A 26,025-nucleotide genomic window follows, 5' to 3' on the forward strand; every position below is an offset into this window, starting at 1 on the left:
TAGGGGAGACTACACTGCATGCTTTCAAGGCTGGTGCTGAAAGTTGCATCCTTCACTTCCACACCCATCCAGAATTTAGCCATTGTGGTCACCTCTAGCTGCAGAGGAATTTCGGAAGTAGATTCTTTACTAGGTGCTGTAAGCTTAGGTAAAAATTCTGTTACTAAAGAAGAGAGAAAGAATTGGCAAGCAGTTTATGCCATAGTGATTAAACACTACTTTCCGTCCAGTGTTTATTATTAAACTCTACATAAAAATTACTTCATTAATGGTCAGGACAAATAGAAGATACAAGAAGTAAACCTGAAATAGATTTGAAGACATCTGGGAAATTATACAGAAGACCTTTTTTTTCTTTTTTCTTTTATTTAAAAGCAAAACATCTTGTTTTTCAGAGGTGGAGTGAGGAACCATGAGAAGACAACATTCATAGTTTCTCTTCTTGTCTTTGTTATTAAGTAAAAGACATTCTAGAGTAATTCTCTAGAATTAATTTAGTACTCAAGTGTGCTTGATTATTTAGTTTAGGGATCAAGATCTTTAACCTTTAATGCCATAGTAGTATGACTGTTTCTTTTGTACATTTTAGGGGAACAAGCAGGCAAAGGATAAAAAGAGGTTAAATGAAGAAAAGTGTAATCAAGATGGTTTTGATGAGGAACAAGAGAGTGTTTCCTGTAGGTTACTCCAAATGTATATACAGATGTTGACATTTATAAATTATTTTGATTAAGGGTTGTGAAGGGTACTGTAGAAGCATGTCGACATGACATCCAACCCAGAGTTAGATGGTTCTGTGACATTATTATGTTTAATAAAGTGGCAGCTCTAGCCAGTGAGAAATTATTACCCCTTCAGGAGTGATATAGGACTTTATCTTAAAATATAGGTATACAGAAGATAGTGTTTCTTTTTTATTCTTCCAGAAAAACTGTTAAAGTAACTCTTAAGATGCCATTTATCCAATTTCGAAGATGCCAAAATGTGGGGGAAAACAGCTGGTAATGATTGTAAGGGACCTTGAGTAGAAAAAAGACATGTTCTGATTTTAGAGATTTAAAAAAATATTTATTTATTTTTAGAGAGGAAGGAAGGGAGAAGGAGAAGGAAAGAAACATTGATGTATGAGAGAAACATCCATCAGTTGCCTATTGCATGCCCCATCTGGGTACCTGGCCTGTAACCCAGGCATGTGCCCTGACTGGGAATCAAACCCAAGACCTTTCAGTTCACAGGCTGGCGCTCAATCCACTGAGCCACACCAGCCAGGGCTGATGTTAGAGATGTTTTAAAGTAAAAACAAACACCTCAGGATTGATGAAATATAATAAATCTTTGGTACATTTGTAATCAATAGCTTCTTTGAATGGAGGGCTACAGTAAGAGAAGCTAAAGTAATTATATCTGTTTATAAGTCAGTATGGAGTGATTTGACTTTTTCATTATAAGAATGTAGGTTTTGGCCTCTTTATGCCATGAATACTGAATTAGTAACTAGGCAACCTGGTGCTAAAACAGCTGCCTGAGAGGAGAGATTACCCTGATCTTTGTCCAGTATTCTCATGTTGCTTAACTATTTCAGGGAGGTGGTGGTGCTCTGTTACTTGTTGTGTATAGTCTGAGTAACTGTAGCTCTAAGTTTGGATATATGGACAATTCTTTAGAGCAGTGGTCTTTATATTGCAGCCTAGTACACTTACATGTATACATACAACATGTGTACACATACAACTGAAAGAAAATTTCACCAAATGCTTCACACACTAAATGGGATTCATTCTGAACTAGAAATAGCCTCTTTTCTTTGATTATAGTAAGAAATATGCTGCTTTTTATACCACACTGAACTTAAAAAAGACATTTTATTTATTTTTAGAGAGGGGAAGGGAGGGAGAAAGAGAAGGAGAGAAACGTCGATGTGAGAGAGAAACATGGATCAGCTCCTTCTTGTACATGCTGTGACTGGGGACCGAATCTGCAACCCAGATATCTGCAACCCAAGCGAATGCCCTAAGTGTAGGTTGAACCAGTGACCTTTTGCTTTGTGGGATGATGCCCAGCCAACTGAGCCACACCAGCCAGGGCTGAACTTTAAAAAAAAAAAAAAAAAAAAATTGAAACATCCAAACATCAGAAACTTGACTCTTAACTCATTGTTGTGACTTTGAGCAAGTCACTGTTTCTCTTTAGGTTCTTTCAGTCATTGTAGTTTGGGGTGCTTATTCTGTTTTTTGCTCTGAATAAGTGAACCTGTTGCTGGGTGAAGAAAAAAAAATACATATATACCCACAAATAAATAAAACAAATATCTTTAATCTTTTTGTAGGTCATCATCGGATTTGAAATATTTAAAGTGGATAGAAAACTGTTTCAGCAATGCAGACAATTAAGTGCGTTGTTGTGGGTGATGGTGCTGTTGGTAAAACATGTCTCCTGATATCCTACACAACAAACAAATTTCCATCTGAGTATGTACCGACTGTAAGTATAAAGGCTTTCATCTGTTAGTGAAACGTAATATAATTTGATATTCTTTTGAAAACTCTGTGTGTACTGAAATATTTCTGTTGTCTGCCTTTGTTTCCTGTTTTTAAAGATCTTGACTTCTCATGGGTAAATTATATACACTTTAAAATTAAACAGCTGAAAAATCAGTGGAAAGTCAGAAGGGGTGACACAAGGGTTTGCAAGAAGTGCTGGGAGGCAAAACTCCAATAGATGGTCTCAGTTTGGAGAAGTATGCTCTACATCTTGGAATGAGGTGACTTTTTTTTTTTTTTGATACCATGGCCAATGATTAATCAGTGCTTGGAGGACTTCTGGGATGTTTTGGGGTCTTGTAACTTCAGAGAAAGTATGTCTACACTTTTGAGCAGGAGTAGAAAAGAATCCTACCAACTGTTATCTTGGCAATAGTGGAGCTCCAAACTGATTTTTAGGGATGGAGAAGACCTGCTTTGTTATGAGAACACGAACAGAAGACTTGGGTGGGGGGGGTCCTCTCCCACAAATCTTTTTATTAGCTTCTTGGAAGAGTAGAGGGAAAACAGGAATAACAAAGATAATGAAGTGAGGGAGCAGAAGAATGTATTTGGGGATCCAGTGTTTGTCCCAGGTTGTTGGACCAACTTGGGATAAAATTATGTTAAACATAGGTGTTTATTTAGTGGTGAGAGGGAGAGTACGGTTGGCTTGGCCTGGCAACATCCACCTCTGTTAAGTGAGCTGTTTTAGGGGTTTTGAAGCCCTTTGTAGATTAATACGGGATTATTAATATTGTTTGTAAATAAAAAGGAAGAAAATGTATGTGTACTGTAGGTTAATCTTCAGAGACATGAGCATTGTAAAAGGATTGTTAATTATGTTTAATTGGAATTGATAGTCTATAATGTTCCAAGGGAGGTAAAGTGAATGAGATAGGCCAAGACTGTACAGTGGAAGATTAGGTTTCTTGGAGGGAGGAATTTGAAGGTATAATTAAATACAAAATGATATTTTTTGTTGGCCCATTTGGGGACATTGTAAGTGAAAGAAATTCTGAGGTTTAAAGGGACTTTTATGGGACTTTTAGAGATATATGGATCTTGTTTCAGAGTGAGGGTAGTTATCAGAATTTTTGTGATTCTGTCTGCATAAACATTATTTTCTTGTAAACATTTCTGAGTCTGTTTTATGACTTTGGTAGGTGTTCTGTTTAGAGTGGGCTTGTGGGGTGCTTTACATGTGGGGTGCTTTACATGTGTTTGTATGTGGATCTCTGGAGAAGGGTTAGCTATGACTTAAAGAAAATAAGCTGTATGGTTTGTGAGCTTAATCATATTAGTTACATTTCCATGTTCTTGTTATCAAGAACTGACTTTCCTTTAGCTACTGACTCTACCATACCCTTGCTTCTTCTTTTGTTTGCAGTTAAACAATCTCCTAACCTATTAAAAATGAATCAGAAAATTGGTGTTAGCCAAAAGGTTAAACAGGGCTGATCTTAAAGTGTAATATCTTTCTCTCAGAAAGGATTGCTTTTTAATCGTAAATTAATTCAGAGGCACCTGTGAATTAGTGCTGGGTCTTTTTCCATGTAGCACCATTATCTCCCATTTTCACAAGTAACTTAGTACAACCATGTTAGTATAGATTGAGTTTGTCGTGGGTTTTACAGTCTATTTATAAATAGAACATCTAGTCAAAGAAAGCATTTAGGTCATGTGGTTTGTGCCCAATAACAAGTTTTATTCATGAAGTCCCAACAAATAATGTGCTCGCCTTTTATTGGGCATTTTCCTTGAGTACCTTGAGGGAACCTTTATTCTCTCTAAAGGACCTGTTCGCAACAAGGCTCTTCTTATCTTGAATGCTGAAAGGAAAAAGATTATCTTGGATCTAGGAGCTTTTGATTCTAGATTAAAAGGAAGTGGTCTATGAAGAAATCATTTTTCAGAAATCAGATCAAACATCAGATTTCGAGACAGATTAAACTATTGTCTCAAAAATTTCAAACTTGAATAGTGTTATTTTATCTAGCTAGGGTCCTGCTCCTGTGACATGTGTGGCTTTTTATCAGTCTCGTGAGGTGGAGCAGACATTCCAGAACCCATCCCCAATCACTTTTTCCACAAACCATTCAGTTCATTCAGGGGCTTGATTGGCAAGGTTGGTTATATAAGGAAGATGTGGGCTAAGAGAGGAATATGTCTTAGGAAGAAAACATTGCTTTAGTTTAAGAATTATCCTATTTCATTCTGATCATCCCCTTGCACACTAACAGTATATTTTTGTGTTTTTAGGTTTTTGACAACTATGCAGTCACAGTTATGATTGGTGGAGAGCCATATACTCTTGGACTTTTTGATACTGCAGGTAAAACTTGATGTCTTTTATAGTGTTTTGGTCTGTAACTATGACATTTGCTGGTTTTTGTCTTTTTGTTTTTTGGACATTTTTGGGAAACTAGCATATTATTAGCAAACCACTTGGCCTTTAAAAAAAAAAATTTAGCAGGATTGAATGTCATGATGGTTTTTGTTTGACCAAGAGGCAGTTCCAGACCTGGAATGGCAAGTAGGACTTAGGAGTACCCTGGTTGGGTGGTGTGGAAAGAGATAAAGCAGGGTGAGAACAGAGTCCATAGACAAATGGTGGTATCATTCCATGAAATTTGAAGGCTTACTTAGTATGTGTGTTTGTATAATATATATATAGGTAGCTTCTTATAAAATACAGATAACTTGTTATTTTATACTGCATTTGAAAATATTTTGCCCTGGCTGGTGTGGCTCAATTGGATTGAGTGCTGGCCTGCAAACCAAAAGAGAGCCGTTTTGGTTCCCGGTCAGGGCACATGCCTGGGTTGTGGGCTGGGTCCCCAGTTGGGGGAGTTCTAGAGGCAACTGATATATGTATCTCTCACATATCCATGTTTCTCTCCCTCTCCTCTCCATCCCTCCCTCTCTCTCTAAAAATAAATAAAAACTTAAAAAAATACATGTTTTGAGGGTGATCTAGTATCTAGCTTATAGTATTAACATTTGTGGTCAACTTTTCAAATTAAAGGAACAAATTTTTTTAAGTATACCTAATTCCTCAGTGTATCTTCTTTCTCTTAATAGTGGATGCGCATTTTAATTTATGACTTCTCTCAATTTTCATTTCAGTTAGCTATAGGAAAATTTCAGACAGTTGTCCTTTTAGTATTGACATTTAGGAATTCTAAATTTTTCACTTTTTTGAGTTATCTTCTTACTGTCTGCCAGTTGATGTAATGGTTTGCAGGATGGTGCTTAACCATCTGAGCCACACCAGTCAGGGCAACACACATTCTTTTTTCACTTTTTATTCTAATTTCTGCATCACAGTGACTTGTCCTGAATATCATTCAACCCTCAGGAACAATAACATTAGCACATTTAACCTGGATAATAAGTTTTTGTTGGTATCGTCAGTGCAGTCCTACTCCAGGGAGTCGTCTTTGCCTTCATCAATTCTATATTTTTATCTTTTTCTTCTCTAGTAAGAAGTTTGGTTTCCCAAAAGATCCTTGTTTATTCAATTTCAGTTCTACCGTACACATCAGATAGTTTTAGATTGCTATACCATACTACTATGAAAAACAAAAGAGTTCAAGATTTGTTTGCAGTTCTTTTTTCTTCAGTGTAATAGCATACAAAGTTCTTTGTTCCCAAGTTACCAGGATTTCCCCCCACCACCATCCCCCAATCCAGGGTGGCTATGTTATTTGGACTATAGTTGGTTCATTTGTTTATGTTTGTTACACTGACTTTCAGATTTTTTCCCTATCCTCATTAATTTCATTTACATACACTCTTAATTGTTTTCTTAGGTTCAGTTTTTAAAAGATGTCTTCACTTTTGAATTTTAATCATTGTAATCGCAATTACTCAGTCATTTTAGGTGTTACCATGGTAATAGAAAAGAGAAAGTTTGAACTTTGAGGCTAAATAGACCAGTTAGCTAGATAGCTGGCAAGTTACTGAACTGTGTAGAGCTTAATTACCTTGACATGTAAAAGGTTTAAAATACTTTTCTCTTAGAGATGTTGTGAAGACTGAATGATAATCAGTTTTTAAAAGCATATGCATATGTAATAACTCAGGAACTATGTATTTATGATTCATATACTTTACATTAAAATACCCAGTGCAGTGACTGGGATGTGTTCACTATACAGATAAAATTATTCTTCCCCTTAGCAGATGAATAATGTTTAGAACAAGTCATAGTGGTGCAATTTGACCTGGTTTAACTGATTCTGTTTTTTGTTTTGTTTTTTAAAAAATAAACTCCTTTCCTTCTTTGAGATGTTTTGTACTATCTGGCCATTCCTGCATTTGTTGTTCAGTTACATTGGCAGGAATTAGTGTTCTCCATAGAGACATTTATTGCTTTGGTCTCTAGTTTAGCACCATTATAGAATCTTCTAGATGGGTGTTTTGACTACAATTTGAATCTTCAGTAAATTCTGCATTAACATGGAATAGTCTAGATTTTTGCTGATGTTAAACATAAAAAGGTAGGAATCTTGGGCCAGGGTGTCCCCTTTATTTTTGGATTTTATTTATTTATTTTTAGAGTGAGGGGAAGGGAGAGAGACAGAGAGGGAGAGAAAACTTGGTTGTGTGAGATTGCCCCTCATCCCCTCCTGTCCCCCAACCAGGGACCTGGCCTGCTGCCCAGGCATGTGTCTTAATTGGGAATCGAAGTGGCGACCTTTTGGTTCATAGGCTCGTGCTCAGTTCACTGAGCCACACCAGCCAGGGCTGGGTTTTATTTTATTTTTTGTGAGCTGAAACATGTTAGGAGATTATTTAGCAGTAAGCCCCATGCCACAGACGAGGCAGGATCACTAAGTGCCATTAAGTTTTGAGTAATTGGTTGAGAAAAAATGTTTAGGCTTTAATCTGTAGTGTTAAAAACTATGAAATACTTACTTGCTTTCTTCTTGTGTTTATAATGTTCTACTGGAATTTATATGGACTAGAGTCCTTGGTTCAAATTGACTTAGTTCCTTTTGAATTTGAATTTTAAATATGAGATAATAAGCAAGGAAAAGATCAGCAACCTATGAAATGTATCCCTTCTTTTTGACAAGTGTTTGAAGTTAAGTGGTGTTCTGGTATGCTGTTGAAGTTGGCATATTTGACTTATGTCCAAACCTGTCTTATACAGTAGAATCAAAAATTTTTAAAAAGATTTTATTTATTTATTTCTTAGAGAGAGGGGAAGGGAGGGAGAAAGAGAGGGAGAGAAACATCCATGTGAGAAAGAAACATTGATTGGTTGCCTCTCACATGCCCCCACATGGGGACCTGGCCTGCAACCCAGGCATGCGCCCTGACTGGCATCAAACTGGCAACTCTTTGGTTCACAAGCCAGTGCACAAACCACTGAGCTACACAGCCAGGTCAGAATCAGATTTTTTCGATCATGTTAATGTACCTTAAAGGATGTTAATTGATAGTGCTGCCTCTATCTTGAGTGAATAATGACCATTTGTGACATACTTAGAGGATAAATTTTAGCTGGATAAATTATGCTTGAATATTGAAGAGTCTTGCTTATTGTCGGGACTGTATTCATTCTGTTTCCTTAAAGGTGTCACTTGTTGCAGAAGTAGAGGTACGGTAACCTCTTTTTGTTTATTGAATATATTTCTTCTGAATTTTTTTTTCCCTGTTTGGGAAAGGAAAAGAAGGATTTATATAGCTTTGAAAGGTTGTTTTTCACAAATAAGTGGACTGACCAATACTGCTGTAGATCTTGTATTCAAAAAGAATGGCTTTATTGGTTTTCTGTCACCAGTCCATCTGAATAGAAGGTTGGTTGCATGTAAAACATTGGATATTCATTTTGATGCCTTTAGTGGTGCTCAGGAGTACAGATGTGGATCTGTATTTGATGCTAACTAGTCCTGCTTGTAGGGGTTGAATAGCTAGAAGTATTTTCTAGACTATGCCAGGCTTAATTTTTTTGAGATATATTCCATTTGAATAGGGAGAAGACTAAGAAAAAGTATGAGAACATCTTTATCTCTTTTTACAAGGCCTCATTAACTGGTCCATCTTCTTATTAAAAAATTTTTTTTTGTTTTGTTTTGTTTTACAGGACCTTAGGCATGTGAGGTTTCAAAGCTCCAGCTAGTGTTAGAGCTCAGGTAGTTTAGATTGAGAGAATTATTATCGATTTTAGCTGATTGTGTCCTCTTTAGGCCTATTTTTTTCCTTTTTAATCCCTTCCACGTCAGTAATTATACGTTATAATTTAAGAAGTGAGAATTATATATCTAAGTGCATACCTTTCAGTTCCTTTGACTCTAACCCTAGCATATTGTTATAGTAAATATTTAATAAATATTAGTGGTACTGTCGGTGATTTTGTTTTGTAACCTCCTTTGACTTTTAGAGCCTTTATTTAAAATTTCTCTATTGTTCTGAAGATAACTTTATTGTTTACTTGGATGTGTTACTTGAAAGATTTAAGTGGCAATAATAGTTAACATCTTTAATTATCATATTTTGATAGCTACTCTGAATTCTTGTATTCTTTCTTAGTGGTGACCAAAACCAAATTCATTGGCTTATAAAATATTTAACTTGTCTTTTTTTTCCCCCTTAAAATATGTATAACAGAGTTTTACCATTTTAACCATTTTTAAGTGTAGAGTTCAGTGGCATTAAATAGTCCTTTTTAATTCATAGGATTGCTGTAGTTTAGTTTCGAACTTGGGGTGTTAAATCCTTCCCCCGTGACTCCCTTTTTCTCCTCACAGTTTTGGAAATGTGTATGGCTATTTTAAAAATCTGTTTATCTGAAAATAATTTCAAGCCTACAGTACAGTTACAAGAATAGTACTAGGAGCCCCCATATACCCTTTAACCAAATTTACCAATTGTTCGCATTTTGCCCTATTTGATTTATTACTGTCTTTAAGCATATATGCACATTAATTTAAAAATTATTTATTGATTTTTAGAGAGAGGAAGGAGGGAAGAGAGACAGACATTGATTTGTTGTTCCACTTATTTATGCATTCATTGGTTGATTATTGTATGTACCCTGACCGGGGATCAGACCAGCAACCTTGGCATATTGGGATGATGCTCCAACCATCTGAGCTACCCAGCCAGGGCTTAATTTTTCCGCTGAACTGTTTGAGAGTAAGTTGCATACATCATAGCTTTTTAGCCTTGAGTAAGTACATAATTCTTAAGAACAGAGGCATTCGTATGTAACTAGAGTTAGGAAGTTTAACATTGATATATTACTTTAATATCTATATTCCAGTTTGGTCAATTGTTCCAATTGCATTTTTTTCTGCTTTCAGTAGAAGACCATGTATTGCATTTAGCTGTCATTTCTTTTTAGTCTCTTAATTGGATCAGTTCTTCAGCTTTTCTTTGTTTTTCATGACATTTTTATTATTTTTTTTTAAGTCCACATCGAGGGCATTTTTTCCATTGCCTTTTGCGTGGGGGGAGAGGGAAACATTGGTAAGAGAGAGAAACATTGATTGGTTGCCTCTTGTACATACCCCAGCTGGAGATCTAACCCACAACCTGGGTGTGTGTCCTGACTGGGAATCAAACCTACAGCCTTTTGGTCTACAGGGCGATGCTCTAACCAACTGAACCACACTAGCCAGGGCCATGGCATTATTTTTACATAATATAGACTCACCCTCTCTTCCTTCTTTAGAATGTTCCTCATTTTGAGTTTGGTCTGTTTCCTCGTGATTAGGTTTAGGTTATGGTATTTGTTTGGAATACTAAAGTAGTGATGTATCTTTTTTTTAGGATATAAATCTGGATGCACATGATACTCATCTCCCACTCCCCAGTGATAGTTATTTTTATCACTCAGTCAAGGTGATGTCTGGTTACTTCACAGTGTAGTTACATTTTTCCATCTGTGGTTTATAAAGAATCTTTTAGACTGTACAGAGACTCACCTTTTCACGAGAATTTCTCCCATGGATTTACCTTCCATTGAGTCTTGCAGAATTATTTCCTTCTAGGCATTCTTGGCTTCAGATACTGATCTTATATGCATATGTGAACTAAACATGTGAACCTGCTTTGGTCGTAGTGAATGGGCAGTGGATTTTGTTAGCTGGGTTTCACTGAGATTTCTGTTTCCTTAGATCATTTTGGTTTGATCTTTTCTAAATCAGATCTGAGTAGGATTAATTTTTAACCATTTCTGTAGCAGTAGTTTATTGTGTTTATTACATTATTGTTACATTGCTAATGGACACAAGATTGAAAACTACAAACTGGTAATAAAGCAAATAATATATAGCATTCATTGCTATTCTAATGGCTTGAAATATTAAGTAGAATAAGCTCAGTGACAATTGTCTCCAATATTGTAAAGCCATACATTTTATTAGGTAAGTTGCTTTCTTGTTCATGATCGCTGTGCTGTTAGCTGCATACTTAATTTGTTGATTGACTTGCAATTTTAATACTATGAGGACATCAAGATTGAGTTGATGATTTCTCCAATTTTTCCCCCCAGGGCAAGAGGATTATGACAGATTACGACCGCTGAGTTATCCACAAACAGATGTATTTCTAGTCTGTTTTTCAGTGGTCTCACCATCCTCATTTGAAAATGTGAAAGAAAAGGTGAGTCAGTCAGATGTTCTTGTCCTGAAAAAGGTTATCACAGCACTTTTATTGACTTGTTGTAAATAGCTTTAGAGGCTTGCAGGTTAATGAAGGTTTTTTTTTTAAAAATACCTTTTCTCTAGTGGGTGCCTGAGATAACTCACCACTGTCCAAAGACTCCTTTCTTGCTTGTTGGGACTCAAATTGATCTCAGAGATGACCCCTCAACTATTGAGAAACTTGCCAAGAACAAACAGAAGCCTATCACTCCAGAGACTGCTGAAAAGCTGGCCCGTGACCTGAAGGCTGTCAAGTATGTGGAGTGTTCTGCACTCACACAGGTGAGGACTGTGTGGAAACCTATTTTTATTTACAGCTGAATAGTTTCTTTGAGCATTAGGATTCAGGGGTTATTTCTAACAGTGGTTTGCAGTGCTTAAGAAAGCCGCCCCAAAAGACTGTGTGTGACCAGCTTTATAGTGTATATTCTTTTGACGTAGGTCTGTATTTATGGAGAAAATTATTAGTCTCTAAGTAAGGTTCTTGTGTTGGTGGGTTTCCAAGTTGTACTGAGTCCTTTGTAGCGGTCAGGGATTGTGCTAAAAAAAGTAACAGGAAAGGTTCAGATGAGCACAGATTTACAATGATAACCCCTCTGCCATGCACCTCCTTGAATTTCAGCTAAATAGAACTGATTTTTTTCTTTTCAGTTCTGATAATGGATGCTCTACTGTGTCTGGGATACAGAATTAGTCATAGTAGAGACTTTTATGTCAGAAAAAGTTGCTGTAGCTATTTCTTAAGCATGCTTATATAATGTCTCTGAAGTTTTTGGAGGCATTCCTTTAGCATGTGGCCTTCTTTTCTCTGTTTCTGAATGATTTAAGTGTAACTCTTACAGCTTGATGGGAAACATCAGACTCGGAGGCCAGGGAGCAATGTCAGAGTATTTAGACTGAGAGTTGTAACTGACCTGAGTGGTTCTATCTTCTCAACCTTTATGGCTATTGCTGACTGATTTTCCCATTTGATTCTCTGCCTGGGGCAAAGGAAAGAATTACGGAAATAATTAGCACAGAACTGTCTTATTTACTAGTTACCTGTGCTTTGACTTTTGAACAATGAGCAAACATGCCTAAATAAATGAGGACAGGGTTGAAGTGAAGAGGTTTTTTTTTTAGTTACATCAATCTTGATTATATGTATACTGAGGTAAATGGCATATATAGTTACATATTATACATGTATTAGGTATTTAGTATGTGCGGCCTAGGCACAATTTAATAATCATCAGTTTAATATTAGGTTGGATATTTAAAGATAAAATTTTCATGTTTATCTGGATATTCCACATAATAATTTCAAGGCCTAATAGTCTCCCAAACCCAGTTTTCCTCAGCAATTTAGTTCTATTGTAAAAGCAGATATTTAAAACTGAAAAAGATTTAAACATTTATTTATTTTTATTTATTTTAATTTATTGATTTTGGGGTGGGGAGAGAAAGAAACATCAATTTGTTGTTTCACTTATTCATGCATTCATTAGTTGATTCTTGTAAGTGTCCTAACCAGGGATTGAACCTGCAACCTTGGCAAATCAGGATGATGCTCTAACCAGCTGAGCTACCTGGCCAGGGCTAAATAAGATTTTACATCTTCTCATACACAAAGCACTGACTGAGATTTTAAAAAAAAGTCTGATGCTTCTGTGTTTTTATATCATCCTCAGAAAAGTGCATGTGTATCTTTTGGGGAAGGATATCTGTGAAAAATGGATATCAGGTTATAACTAACTGTGTGTATCTTTTGCATGCCCCTTTCCTCTAAATATCAGTTGCTTTTGGGGGAAATGAAGGCAAGTAGGCCACCTAGACCCAATTTTAGGTCACTGGTGAAGTGCGTTTTAGAAAATTGGAGGCTTCCATATAATTTTTATACAATAAGAACAGATTTATATAGTAAGTCACTTTGCAGTAAATAAGAATTTGAGAAGGTCTTAGCAACTCTATTTTTCTTACCAGATTTTGAAGTTGGAGAAATCAAAAGAGGAGAAGATGGATAATGGGTTTCTGGTTATGTTTGGGAGCTAGAACTTTTAGAACTCAATTCTGTTGGTTTCCTCTAAAAGTAAACTCTTTATATAATCAGATAGTGTGGGTAAAAGCAAAGATTAGTTTTGTTTTGTAGAGGATTAGATGATTTTTGTCAATAAGCAAGAAGGGATTTGCTTCTTATTGAAGGGATGCCCTAGTTTCTAATAGCTGTCCTCTACCGTTTTTCCTTATAAAATATATTTCCCTTTCCATTCTTCCTTTTATATTTGACTACCAGAATATGCTCCTATATGTGTAGAAAGAATTTCAGAGGAATTTTAATTTTTGTTCAGCCATTACTACTTTGTAAAAGAATAGGGAAATAAGGAAACTTCTTAATCTTTTTACTTCTGTTTAAGTACCGTTATGATTTATTTTGTACCTAAAGAGAACGTATAGGTGCCAGTCCTATGGGATGCCATGGTGGGCCATCGTGGGGATTGGGTGGGGGTGGGAACACCTGGGGTAACTTGGGGCTGGCATTTGTTATTGGAGCTGTATTCTGGGACTTTCGCGAAATTTTTATTTGGGATCAAACTGACCTGAAGAACATGTGAACGTTCTTTGGGTGGTAAACCTGTGGCTTCAGATTTAGGTGAGTTTAGGGGAGTCCATAGACCTGGGCCCAAAGTACCAGTACTACTGAGTCACACTGTCACGTTGGAGTTCTGCCTGAGGTGTAAGTGTATTTATGCATTTTAATCCTTGTAGATCCGAGAATATTCTGTGTTTTCACTCCATGCTTTTATGCTCTGATACCCATGCAGACACTTAAAGCATCGGACTGCTTGCTAAAACTCATTCTAGGACCCCATTCTTTGTTTTCCTATAACTTGGGTGGTAGTTACTTGCTCTGATAACATTACTGAATAACTGAAGTGTATGCTGTTTCTAGAGTCTGTTCTTTAAACTTTTCCCAGTTGGTACTGTTGAACAATTAACTCTCTTTCCAAATGTCTCAACCATTTCGTTCTGGAAAACTGGTTAACTCTGAAATCCTGATTAATCTCATCCGGTTATGTCATTGAATCTAGAAACATGTAGCATGCCTGTTAGTCTGCTATTTGTGTCCTTCAGTTATTCAGGGGCTGAATTCACAGAAGCCTGAAATTAAATAAATTTCAAAATGTGCGTGCCATTCTTTTTTTTTTTTTTTTAACTTTTTCTACTGTTTAGGCTATTACAGTTGTCCCAGTGTCCCCCCCCCACTCCAGTTGCTCCCCTCTCCCCAGCCATGTACGCCATTCTTATCATTAGAAATATGGGAACAATAATAGGGCTTAAATATACAACAACCATTTTTCTTTCCCGGCATTTTTATTAAAATGTAATACTAGATTTCAAAGTGTGATTGTTTTAGAAGTCAACATACGGCATTTTTATAAAAGCTGCTTTCTTGCTCAGCCTTTTTGAAGTAAGAAGTTTCTGTTCAGTGTGTGCTCTCTTAGTAATGGGCTTAAGTTCTGCATTCTGGCAGTTATTTTTCTTAAGGCTCATTGCTTCTGTGAATTCAGCCCATTTAATCCAGACTGCTATTTTATCTGCTAGTCTTTCTAATCCTCTAACCTGGCTGCTGTTCTCTCTCCTTCCCTCTGTCTTGTAGAGAGGTCTGAAGAATGTGTTTGATGAGGCTATCCTAGCTGCCCTCGAGCCTCCGGAAACTCAACCCAAAAGGAAGTGCTGTATATTCTAAACTGTTTTCTCCTTTCCCTCTTTGCTGCTGCTTCCTGTCCCACTACTGTAGAAAGATCTTAAAAACAAAGGAATAAAACCATCCTGTTTGAAAGCCTCTGCGTCTTTTTACTCACCACCTTAGAGCAACCTCTGTATTAGTTTTTGATCAAGAATGCAATATCTTATAGAATATTTTTTGTGATCAGTAGTCAAGTTGGACTTGTTTACTTTCTGCTGCTTGAGTTGCCTGATGCTCAGAGCTTTTTGGTTTGGATTACTATTGCAAAAGGAAAGTTGAGCTGGCATTAAGAATGTTCTCTTGGAGAAAATAAGAGTTTTAACACTTCTAGATCTTAGTTCTAGATGGAGAAAATAACACAAACATCATTTTACTCTTACAACCAATTGTTAATTGTAATTGCATGAAAAACTTAATGGAAAAAGGGTGACTTGCTAGTAGAGTGTAATGGGGAAGGGATGATTTTTTTTCTGGTTTTTCCTTTGTGCAGTGAAATTTTGTGTTGCTATTGCTTTGGCTGTCTGTGCTGTAGTGCAGTATTTGTTGGTCTGGGGTGGGAAAGATATCGATGTATCTGCTACTGCTTTATGAGGTTATTTGTTACATTATCTTTTAAGAATAGTATCCATTTTAACAGTTGACTTAAGGTTTGTTAATGTTGAGATGTAAAGTTGCTACCTTTATATTTTCCTGCTTCTGATTTTATTGTTGTGAGGGAAACATATAATTGTGGTTACGTTCAAATTTTGAAATTAAAAATATACAATTGTTTTTATAAATGCCTGATGAAGCTTTATTCCTGTTGCACTGACTGGGCTCTAGTTTTACATATGTACCAGATACCCACATTTTTGCTTCCTTAAATCCCCTTGGCTCTGTCTAATTGGTGGAATAAAGGGAGTTCAGAGTGAATATCTTTGATGCAGCCACTGTAATCGCTCTCTCCATCTTTGCCTGCGCCTTCACGTAATAAGGATGCCACTGCCTGGTGCCCATCCTCCCCATCCCGTTCCATATCCAGCTGCTTCACTTGAATGCAGAGTTGCTTCACTTGTTTGTAAAATATTTCAGCAGCACATTACAAAACTCATATTGAATGAGCAAATGACACATGTGCTTGTTTGCTTCTTGTGACATACATTGGTCTGCAAAAGCTTTCTGAAAGGACCACTGTCTCAGTCATGAATATCTGCTCCTGAATTCCTGGATCCTTCCAGGGCCCTGCCCGGACAAAACTTGGTGAAGTGAGATGATTGTGTTGAGATTCAGGATTGTTTTTAATGTTTTGTTCTTTACCACCTTTTGGGGTTTTGAATGTTTTTAATTTGAGCTTCAACTTTGTTATTCTGAAAATCAGATGGCCCATTTTTTTTCTTTCTACCCCTTTTCAGAAAGGCCTAAAGAATGTATTTGACGAAGCAATATTGGCTGCCCTGGAGCCTCCAGAACCGAAGAAGAGCCGCAGGTGTGTGCTGCTATGAACATCTCTCCAGAGCCCTTTCTGCACAGCTGGTGTCGGCATCATACTAAAAGCAATGTTTAAATCAAACTAAAGATTAAAAATTAAAATTCGTTTTTGCAATAATGACAAATGCCCTGCACCTACCCATATGCACTCGTGTGAAATAAGGCCCATAGGTATGGTCCCTTTCCCCCTTTCAGTGCTAGTTAATTTTGAGTAATTGTGTATTGTCAGAAAAGTGATCAGTACTAGTTTTTTGTTTTATTGTTTTGAAAAAAAATTTTTTTTTTGTTAGTTTGTTTAAAAGCAAGGCATGCTTGTGATGACTCTGTAACAGACTAATTCGGGTTGTTGAAGCTGCTCCCGGGTTCCACTCTGGAGAGTGATCTGGGACATTTAGTTATATTTTTTTTTCTTTTTTTTGGGGGGGGGAAGTGTGTGTGGGGTTTGTTTTTATTTAGTCATTTTTTAAAAAAATCATTAACCATTGGACAGCCCTTTAGGGGAGGAGGATGGAGTGATTCCACATTCCACTTCCTAGATCTAGTTTAGAAAACATGTTCCCCACCTGGTGCTCTTAGGAAGGAGTATAGTAAATGCCTCATTTAATAACATACTCCTTTTTGAAAGTTGCCTTTTCTCTCCACCCTTGAGTAGGTTCAGTATTTGATGAAACTCATGAAAGTGGGTGGAACCTGTCTTGCCCCTCCTCTTTTCTAGGATGCACTATAGATGTGACTGACTTTCAAGGAAATTTGTTAGCCATTTGCTGATTTTTTTTAAGTTAATTTCTAACTTCTTTCACTGATAAATGAAGAAAAGTATTGCACTTTTTGAAATAATACCAAATGGGTTGAGTACATAATTTAAAAAAACAAACAAACATTTTTTCCTTGTCAGTCATTGTCTTAAATGCTTAGCATAGATGTGCAGCTTCTTAGTGTATGATATGGTGTTCTAGAACACAGCTGAAGACCTGGGATATATGAGGGGTGGTGCTAGAAGACAGATGTCTATGGAATGATTCACATCCTCTTTCAGGTTATGGGGATGGAGACCTGCTTCATTAAGAAGCTAGGGGTGGGGTGGGGGTGGGGAGAACATTTAACAACATGGGGACCAGTCAGGGGAATCCCCTTATTTCTGTTTTGCATGAGGAACCCTAGAGCAGCCAGTTGAGGCTCTCTAGTTTAATAAAAATCATGGAGAGAGTCTTATGAAGACTCTTCATAAGTGTTAATAGGGATTTTATCAGCTTACTTTGGTTGCAGTTTCCAATTTTTAAAAATGTTCAGGTAATCTTCTCTACCTTCCCCAAATCCTAATTCTTGTAGATTGATTAGTGTTGAACCAATGCTTTCTCATGTCTCAATTCTTTGTATATGCATTCTTTTCAGATGTATTAAACAAAACAAAAAAATACCCTTCACAAGCCAGCCTGGGGGTTGTTATTTTCCCTCCGCCTCTTTTTTTTAGATATTTAGCTGTGAGAACTTGACTCTTAATAACATCAATTTCGAACAAATTTTGGGATGAGATTTTTAAAGCTTTATTATTTTTATGTGCTTTTTATTTATTTTCTGGCATTCAGTTTGAGATAATGTTTTTTCCTCCATGTATTCAGGTTTGTACCTTCTCCCTACATTTGGCAGGTAGCCTACAAACCTTTTTAAATACTAAATAAGTTCTTAATAGTTCTTAGTAAAGAGGTATTCAGGAACCATACCTCTAATTCATCGATTAGTTGGGAAGTAGCCAGTTCCTCCAAGTTTAGTGTTATCTGTGTTTTTTTAACTTTGTTGCTTACTGGAGTGCAGTTTGAACAATGGGGTATTTAAAAGTTTTCCGGGTATTTCCAAAATGTAGCCAAGTTTGAGAACCACTGCTCCTGATGGTTAACCCAAACTGCTTCTGTCAGAATCTAGATTCTGTGCTGTGAATCAATGTGGGACACATTTTTGATTCATTTAACTTAAGGGCATTATACTCATCTGAGAATCTTAGAAACCAAGAACTGTTAATCCAGTTAATAAGGCTGAGATAATACAGCCTCATTTTGATACATATTTACAGTCACATTTGGCTTGATTCCGTACTGTTCTAAAACTAAGCTTGGTTGGTTGGGAAAGGTTAGGAAAAGGCAGATCTAAGCTTTACTATCTTACCAGTGTGTTTTAGGCTTTCTTGTTGATCATACTAAAGAGAGGTACCTGGATTGTTCTGTGAGACCCTATGGAGCTGTGTATCCTTAGATGTTAGTACAGTGGCATATAGGCTATTCCTGATTATTGCTGTATCCCTGGCCTAGAGCATCAGATGACTCTAAAAATAGTCATTGGATGGGTACATGATTTTAAGAATGAATAAATAAGGCAGATCACATGATTGCGTTGAGTTATGCACACATCAGAAAAACAATGGTGATGAGATTGATTGAAGCTAACATTGTTTTCTAATCCAATATTTTCAATTTGACTCCTACATATCAGAAGAACATGGGTGGCAAATGAATGAAGCCAACATCATTTTCTACTTAAATATTGTTTTCTGTTTGACTTACGAAGTGTCTGTCTTCTTGGCTTAGTGGGTGATACTGCCCAGGTTGGAAAAGGGGTAATTAAAAACAGTCCATACTAGTCCTAGCGAGTGACAAAATTTACATTATTTAGGCTAATACATTGCTGGTTTTCTAAAATGCCAGTGTTTTACTGAAGGTCTTAGAAATAGGTTCTGTAGTTCGTTAAAGTTGCATTTTTAGAGCTGGATTTTAGAGCCAGTAAGGGAGTAGATTCTAAACGGAAGAAAGGATTGTGATATGAAAAACAATTGCAGTATTCCCTTTATTTTAAGGTGTATTTTTCCTCATGTTTTCATATTATAATCAGAATACCTCTTAAAATTTGTGTGTACATTTAATGTAGTAACTTTGGTTCTGAAGAACTGTCCTTAAATCAATAGTGTCTTCATAATTTTTATCTATGAGTGGATAAAGGTATACTGCTTTTTCTTCATTGCTAGGTTTGGACTATTTTCTTTTTTCTCCTCCCATTTTGATGTTGTTAGTGGTTATTTGGGTGCTGAGTGCTAGGAAACTCTGGTATACAAGGATACCATATCTGGAGAAGGATCGAAACTTAGTCCCTTCTGGGTACAGCTAACATACATTGGAAATACAACAGTGTGGGAAAGATACAGCATTTCACTGGGAAGTAGTAAGTCCAGTACTTTCAGGAAGGGCTGAGCTCTTCAGTGGTCAGGGTGTCTCATTGATAAAAGAGGGAAGTAGCTTTAAATCACCTTTCTAATTTAGCTCTCCTTGTTTTCTGTAAGCTTCTAGAGTATGATGATTTAACTACATATAGAACAACAGAAGACCTCACCTTACTATTTTATTTTCCAGGGCTAAATACTTTGTTTACTTTGTATATATTACTTAGAGGGTTTTTTTTTCAAAGTGCCTCTACCTTTTAAAAAATGTATTTTATTAGCTGTTGCTGTGATACTGTTGGATTACAAACCACCCTGCTAATGGTTTACTACAATAAGCATTTATTTTTCTCATGCATGGGACAGTTGGACTTTGCCTTCAGGCTTCATATTGGGCTCAGGTTGGCTCTGTGTTTTTTATTCTGGAGTCCGGCTCCAGAAAACAGTCAGCTTCTAAGAGTTGACTTCTTTCTCATGGTGAGCCTCATGAGCCAAAGGGCTGCAAGGTCAAGCACATTTAAAATTTCTCATGTTCCATTGCCCAGAGGATTCCACATAGCCAAGCCCAAAGTGTGTGCCACTCATTCAAAATGCAGCACTTACTAAGGCTCTAAGAATATAGCAATAAAATAGATGTGGGCTTCTGATTTCTAGTTGGAATTTTCTTTCCCTTAAAATTTTGATAGCTGCCTCTTCTTGAATTGCCAGCCATGTGGTCTCATTCCACTTAATAGAGTGGTTCTCAAGAGAGTAAAAATCAGGGAAAAAAAAAAAAAAGAATAACAACCACACATTTATTGTCAGAGTACTTGTTCCATACTGGGTACTGGAGACTTGGGGAAGGACAGTCCTAACTTAGCGTGCCCTTTGACAGGTAATTTTTACTCTCCTGGCCTTTTTATCTCTAAAATAATTATGTACTTTGCCATTGTTGAGGTCTCAGGCGCAAGTCAGGGATCTGGTTGGTCAACAGTAAATGGGAAGCCTAAAATTTTTTTTTCTGAGAGTGGGACCTGCAAATTAAATCTAGTTCATAAAAGCTCCCCAGGTAGAATTTAAGATCAGTTATGTTTGGAGATTAGAGCACACCTCAGTGGCTCTTAACTTTGGCTGTGTGAATATCACCTTGGGAGCTGATTTTTAAAAGAGGAAAAAAATGCCTGGGGCCATTTTAGTCAATCTCTGGAGATAGAACCTCATTTTTCAAATTACTGTTTGAGGGGCATCACTTCTTTAAAGCTCACCAGATTATTTTAATATGCCAACTATGTTTGAGAAACATGGCACTAGATGACCTCGTAAGGTATTGTTTATATCTGACATAAGTTTTAGAATAAGTTTGGGCCATATGTCTTCACAGCTTTATTTGTTCTTTGAGGAAAGAGGTTTTCTAAATTGTGGTCTCAAACTAGCACTCAGTTTTTGACTCCAGAATTAGAAAGAGGGCTTACAAAGTTCACAGTTATAATAATCTTATTGGTAGACTGGCACTGAGATAGTTTGGGCAGACTCCTACATAATAAAGTTACTTAGGCAGCAGTTTGAAAGAGAGCAGGTATTTGAGTTGTAGACTTGGGCTAAGGTTTTCTAAGTCAAAGCTGGAATGTAGAGGAAAGCTGTATTTCCCTGATAACTTCAAGACAAGTGTACTCTGTAAGTTTTACTGGATGGAGAATAGGGTATTCTTTCCATTCTTCTCAGGACTATTCTAATTCATTTGCAGACTATAGACAGGACCAAATTCCAAAAAATGTTAAGTTACTGCTAGAAATGTGTATGAAATTGAAGTTATTCCAACAGAGTAAATTGGTCTTCGAGAATGTGAAGTCCCTTGCTAACTTAAAAACACTCATTTTATTCCTCTGCTGCACATGGTCTTCCCCCACCTTGCCCCCAATTATTTGCCAGAACTTTGGGCAGGGTGTGGGCCAGTATTATGTGCCTTTATTTCCCTTTTTTAGAGTCTGAGTGATTAAACAGGTTACAGCCTTCTCTGTGTTGGCCTAATATTGATGAATTGATATTTGATTGGATAGGGTCTTAGTTTCTGTGTCTTGGTTTGTGATCTAGCTGTGATTTAACTCAAAGCCAAGTAGTCAGCCTTCTCAAGAGGCACAAACTGGAGGAGGGGCACCTGTGTGGGTTTGCAAATGTTTTTCAAGCCATAAGTCTTGAATCAAAAGCAGTTCTTTCTTAACTTCCTGATTATGGGCTATTGGGACAAATGTGGGAAAACTTGTGCCAGTACCATGCTATCTCTTGTTTCTTTTAAATAATGCATTGAGCTACTTTTAGCTCTGGCTGCTCCGTGTTCTCTTTCCGTCTGAACTCTCCCATTGACTTCTGGGATTGTTGAGATTGGCTCCACCTAGTGGTGAGTTTGTTAAAATTCTGGTGGTTGAATTGAGGGTTCCTAATTTTTAAAAAATTTATTTATTTACCTATCTATTTATTTTTAAAGATTCCATTTATTTATTTTTAGACAGAGGGGAAGAGGGGGAGAGAGAGAGAGGGAGAGGAACATTGATGTGCAAGAGATACATAGATCAGTTGGTTGCTTCTTACACACCCTTAACTTGGGACCTGGTCCCCCACACAGGCATGTGCCCTGAATGGAAGTCGAACTGGCGACCTTTCGGTTCGCAGGCTGGCACTTGATCCACTGAGCCACACCAGCCAGGGTGGGTTCCTAATTTCTTATGGGGTCTGTTTTTTGTTTTTTGTTTTTTAAAGAGATTTTATTTAGTTTCAGAGAGAGGGGAAGCGAGGGAAAAAGAGAGGGAGAGAAACATAAATGTGAGATTGAACCATCGATCAGTTGCCTCTCATTTGTACTGTGACTGGGGACCAAACCCCCAACCCATGCACATGCCCTGACCAGGGATCAACCAGGGACCTTTCATTTTGAGGAGTGACGCCCGACCAACTGAGCCAATGTAGTTGGTGCTTGTTATGGGATCTTGATAGGTGGCAGAAGAGAGGGGAGAAGGTGGTGATGAAAAAAGGAATTAAGGCTGAGTAAATATCTTGGTGGACTGGGGTGATTTGTAGACTATTTAGGAGAGGTGAAGAGTCAGTCTGAGAATTCAGTCAGTCAAAGTTTAAAATCTGAGATGGTATCTTCTGTAGGGAAATAGTTGCCTTGAGTTTCTTTTTGGCCTTACTAGCAGCATGACCTTGGATAAACAGTGAATGACCCTAAGCATTATTTTCTTCATATGTAAATTAGGAGTAATAGTATCTACACCTCAGGGTTGAGTGTGAGGATTAAATGAGATCATATATGTGAATGTTCTTTAAGCAAAAGTAGTATGTAAATATTAATAGCTATCAGATTTGCATAAAATGGGAAGAATTTAGGTTATGTGTGAGGAATTATTTACTGATATCGTCACATGCTACTTGGTGTATATGGGAGATTTTGAATTTTAGTAACAAGAGAGTATTTATAAAACTAGGATGTTAGAGCTTAAGGTAGTTTAGAGCTTTAAGAAGAATCTAAGACCTAAAGATGGGGTCCCCCCCAGCTTTTTAATTTTGTGGAAGCACTTCATATACACAGTTAAGTTGCATCTACAGAGCTCTATATACTGTACCTCTGAACTTGCTTTGTTTTTAGGACCCCTGGGAGGCAGGAAAACAAAAAACCTTTGCAGGTCAGGTCGGTTGTGCAATTTCCTGTGTCCCAGAATTACTAGGACTGGTTGTCTGAAGTTGGCCAAATCTCTGAGGCTAGTGAGAGGATCTTGTTGGTCCAAGCTAGTTTACTAACATTAAGGGATAAGAAATCTTCAGAAGACAACATCATACAAAGAACTACAAATATCCCCAACACTTTTTTTTGTTTTAAGATTTTATTTTTAGAAAGGGGAATGGAGAGAAACAGGCAATGCATTCTTGCCTCTCATGTGCCCCCAACTGGGGATCTGGCCCACAACCCAGGCGAGTGATTCCCAGGCAAGACTGGGAACTGAACCAGTGACCACTTGGTTTGCAGTCAGGTATTCAGTCCACTGAGCCACACCAGCAAGGGCTCCCCAAAGCTTTTGTTTGTGTAAAGACAACTTAACTGATACTTACTTAGTATCAAGAGGCCTTCTGCTAGATATTTTGGTGGATGAGGATGGTTATAGTAATAAGGGAGGGTAACTGAATATACCAGGAAGAAGATAAAACACAGTTGTGTGTGTATATTGTTGGAGGGGGGATAACAGGGAGGGGTGAAATCAGAAAGGCTTCCTGAAAAAGGTGACATTTTAGTTGTACCTTAAATGATGGGTCCGATTTGGAAATGGAGAGATAAATGAGGTGGGCGTGGGGTCAGGTGGGTAAGTATGGATTTCCAGGTGGGAGGAATGTGAACAAAGATGGAGGACACCTGGCATATTTGGGGAGTAGTCAGGAGCCCTACTTAGGGATAGGTGTAGTGGGCAGAAAGCTAGCTCTCAAGGGCCCCCATAAACAAATGAGATTTAAAGAGGGAACATTAATCATAATGAGGAAGGGCTCTGTTTTAATTGCCTAGGATCATAAAAGAATTGGAACATACTCTGGTGAGAGAATAGCTATGTTTGTTAGCACTCATTGTGTTTTGCTCTCTGTTAAACTCACAGTATTACCACATTTAATTCTCACAGCAGCTATATGACATTGCTACTACAAATATCTTCATTTTATAGATAAGGACTCTGAGACTCTAATTGGTTGATACCTCCAGCCAGAGTTGGAACTAAGGTCTGTCTGATTCTGGAGCCTGTATGTTTAACCATTATCTGTCTTGTGGAAATAAAATACACATGACTAATTACAAAGCTGAAAATTGTAGTTCAAGCATCATGTAACGCCAAGGCAAGCATAGATCATAAAAGGCTTCATCTATAATGGCAGACTAATTGGGCAGGGGTTTTTCTGGGGGAAGGAGACTTAATTGTACCATGTAAGAATGATACCGTTTGTCTTTGTGCATGAAGTACGTTCGAGTTTGGGTAGCCTGCCCCTAGAGGCTCAGCCCAGCAGCTCCTTATTTCATTATAGCAGGGCAGAGAAGGGTTTGTTGATGAGAAAGCTGGACCTTTGTGAGTTGAATACTCAAGGCCTGGGGGATTATGGGAATTCCAGTTCTGAGACTTGGCACCCTTTCTCTTTTTTCTTTACCATCCCACGTAAAGGCCTTTAGAATAGCAGCATTGTTTTCCATGTATCTAATATGGGCCTGGTCAGGAGAAAGGAACCCTGTTATTAGGGAACAAAATCTTATTAGCTGGACCTAAATAAAGGGAAGTGATTGGGATTCTGGGGCTATATCTTCTCCACGAAGCTCAGGAGCCCTCACACTGTTTTGAGATTAGGTAGTAAAGATCAAATGATGTTTGTGTTAGTGATATCACTTACCCTCAGTACAGCCCTTGAGGGAGGCAGGATAGTTGGTATCATTTGTCAGGTGGCAAGACTGAGGTTAAACAACTTGGCCTTGTGATGGAAAGGCTTTGGATTTGAGTTTGGGCCCTGTCACTTGATCTTTGACCTTCATCAAGTAACTTAAACCTTCTGAGCGCTGCATTCTTCCCCTGTGAAATGGAAATAGCTGTATTTACTGTACCTGAGAGTTGTGAGGGTTAAATGAAGTGCTTCACATAAAGCACAGTGCTTGACAAGTAGTAGGTACTCAGCAATAAATGGGATGTACTGAAACTATCATCACGGTGACTTTTGGTTTACTTCGAACCAAGGCCAGACTGCCCTGTTGGCTTCTGGGTTGTAGGCTGCTATGTGAATGAGGGGCCCTCAGTCCCATTGCCAAGAACAGGATAAGACTTTCAGGGAGCTTAGGAGGGTATCATACCCTCCTTATGTTTCATCTCTGACAACTCTGTGACAGGAATGTGTGTTTGTCTGGAGCTCCAGACCCACAGTGGAGCCTTCATGCCAGCTTTCTGGACCTCCTTTGTAAAGTTTTGTAAAATCTGTACTGGTCTGATAGGAGAGGAATTTTTGGCTTGATGCGGAGTATTTTACTCTCTAAAGAAATATGCCCCCTTTTCTCTATAGCCTGAGGACTTCACAGTTGTATTGGTGTTAGGAGTTTGTTGCACCCCCGGCAGCTCTGAAGGGTGGGCAGGCACTGGTGAATTCTTCACTTGCCTCGTGAGAATGACTTAACCCGAGGATGTTGAGTTTGCAGTTACCTCATCCGCCACTGCAGTAGTCCCCCTTTATCTGTGGGGGATATGCTCTGAGATTCCTCCAATGGACACCTGAAACTGTGGATAGTACTGAACCCTAATCACCTTCTTTCAGTTCTGCCAGAAATGTGGCAGTACCTTTTTCATTGGCAGATGCAGCCTTTCTAGTAAGTTTTATATTTTTCAGTCCAAAGCAATACATGGCTTGGTGTCGGGATCCCTTGCTTATGTCTTCGTACAAGCTTTTTGGTGCAACGTGTTATGGTCA

At 37.7% G+C, this 26,025-nt stretch overlaps 1 protein-coding gene across 3 annotated transcripts in view; it reads left to right on the forward strand.

Moving 5' to 3' along the window:
- Positions 1–16,498, forward strand: part of CDC42 (cell division cycle 42) — a 37,659-nt gene extending 21,161 nt beyond the window's left edge. The window contains exons 1-6 of one of the 3 annotated variants that reach the window (XM_054571694.1): positions 1,899–2,016; positions 2,327–2,481; positions 4,782–4,854; positions 11,029–11,138; positions 11,264–11,461; positions 14,817–15,769. In XM_054571694.1, the coding sequence (XP_054427669.1) occupies positions 2,377–2,481; positions 4,782–4,854; positions 11,029–11,138; positions 11,264–11,461; positions 14,817–14,906 (576 nt within the window). In that variant the 5' untranslated portion in view covers positions 1,899–2,016; positions 2,327–2,376 and the 3' untranslated portion in view covers positions 14,907–15,769. Of the gene's footprint in view, positions 1–1,898; positions 2,017–2,326; positions 2,482–4,781; positions 4,855–11,028; positions 11,139–11,263; positions 11,462–14,816; positions 15,770–16,297 lie in introns of those variants that run through there. The other 2 variants (XM_054571693.1, XM_054571695.1) reach the window with 2 other exon arrangements.
- The last annotated feature ends 9,527 nt before the right edge of the window (positions 16,499–26,025 follow it).

The sequence above is a fragment of the Pteronotus mesoamericanus genome, unplaced genomic scaffold (assembly GCF_021234165.1).
Source record: "Pteronotus mesoamericanus isolate MK-2021 breed Mesoamerican mustached bat unplaced genomic scaffold, CSHL_Meso_final contig_221, whole genome shotgun sequence".
Classification (NCBI taxonomy): Eukaryota; Metazoa; Chordata; class Mammalia; order Chiroptera; family Mormoopidae; genus Pteronotus; species Pteronotus mesoamericanus.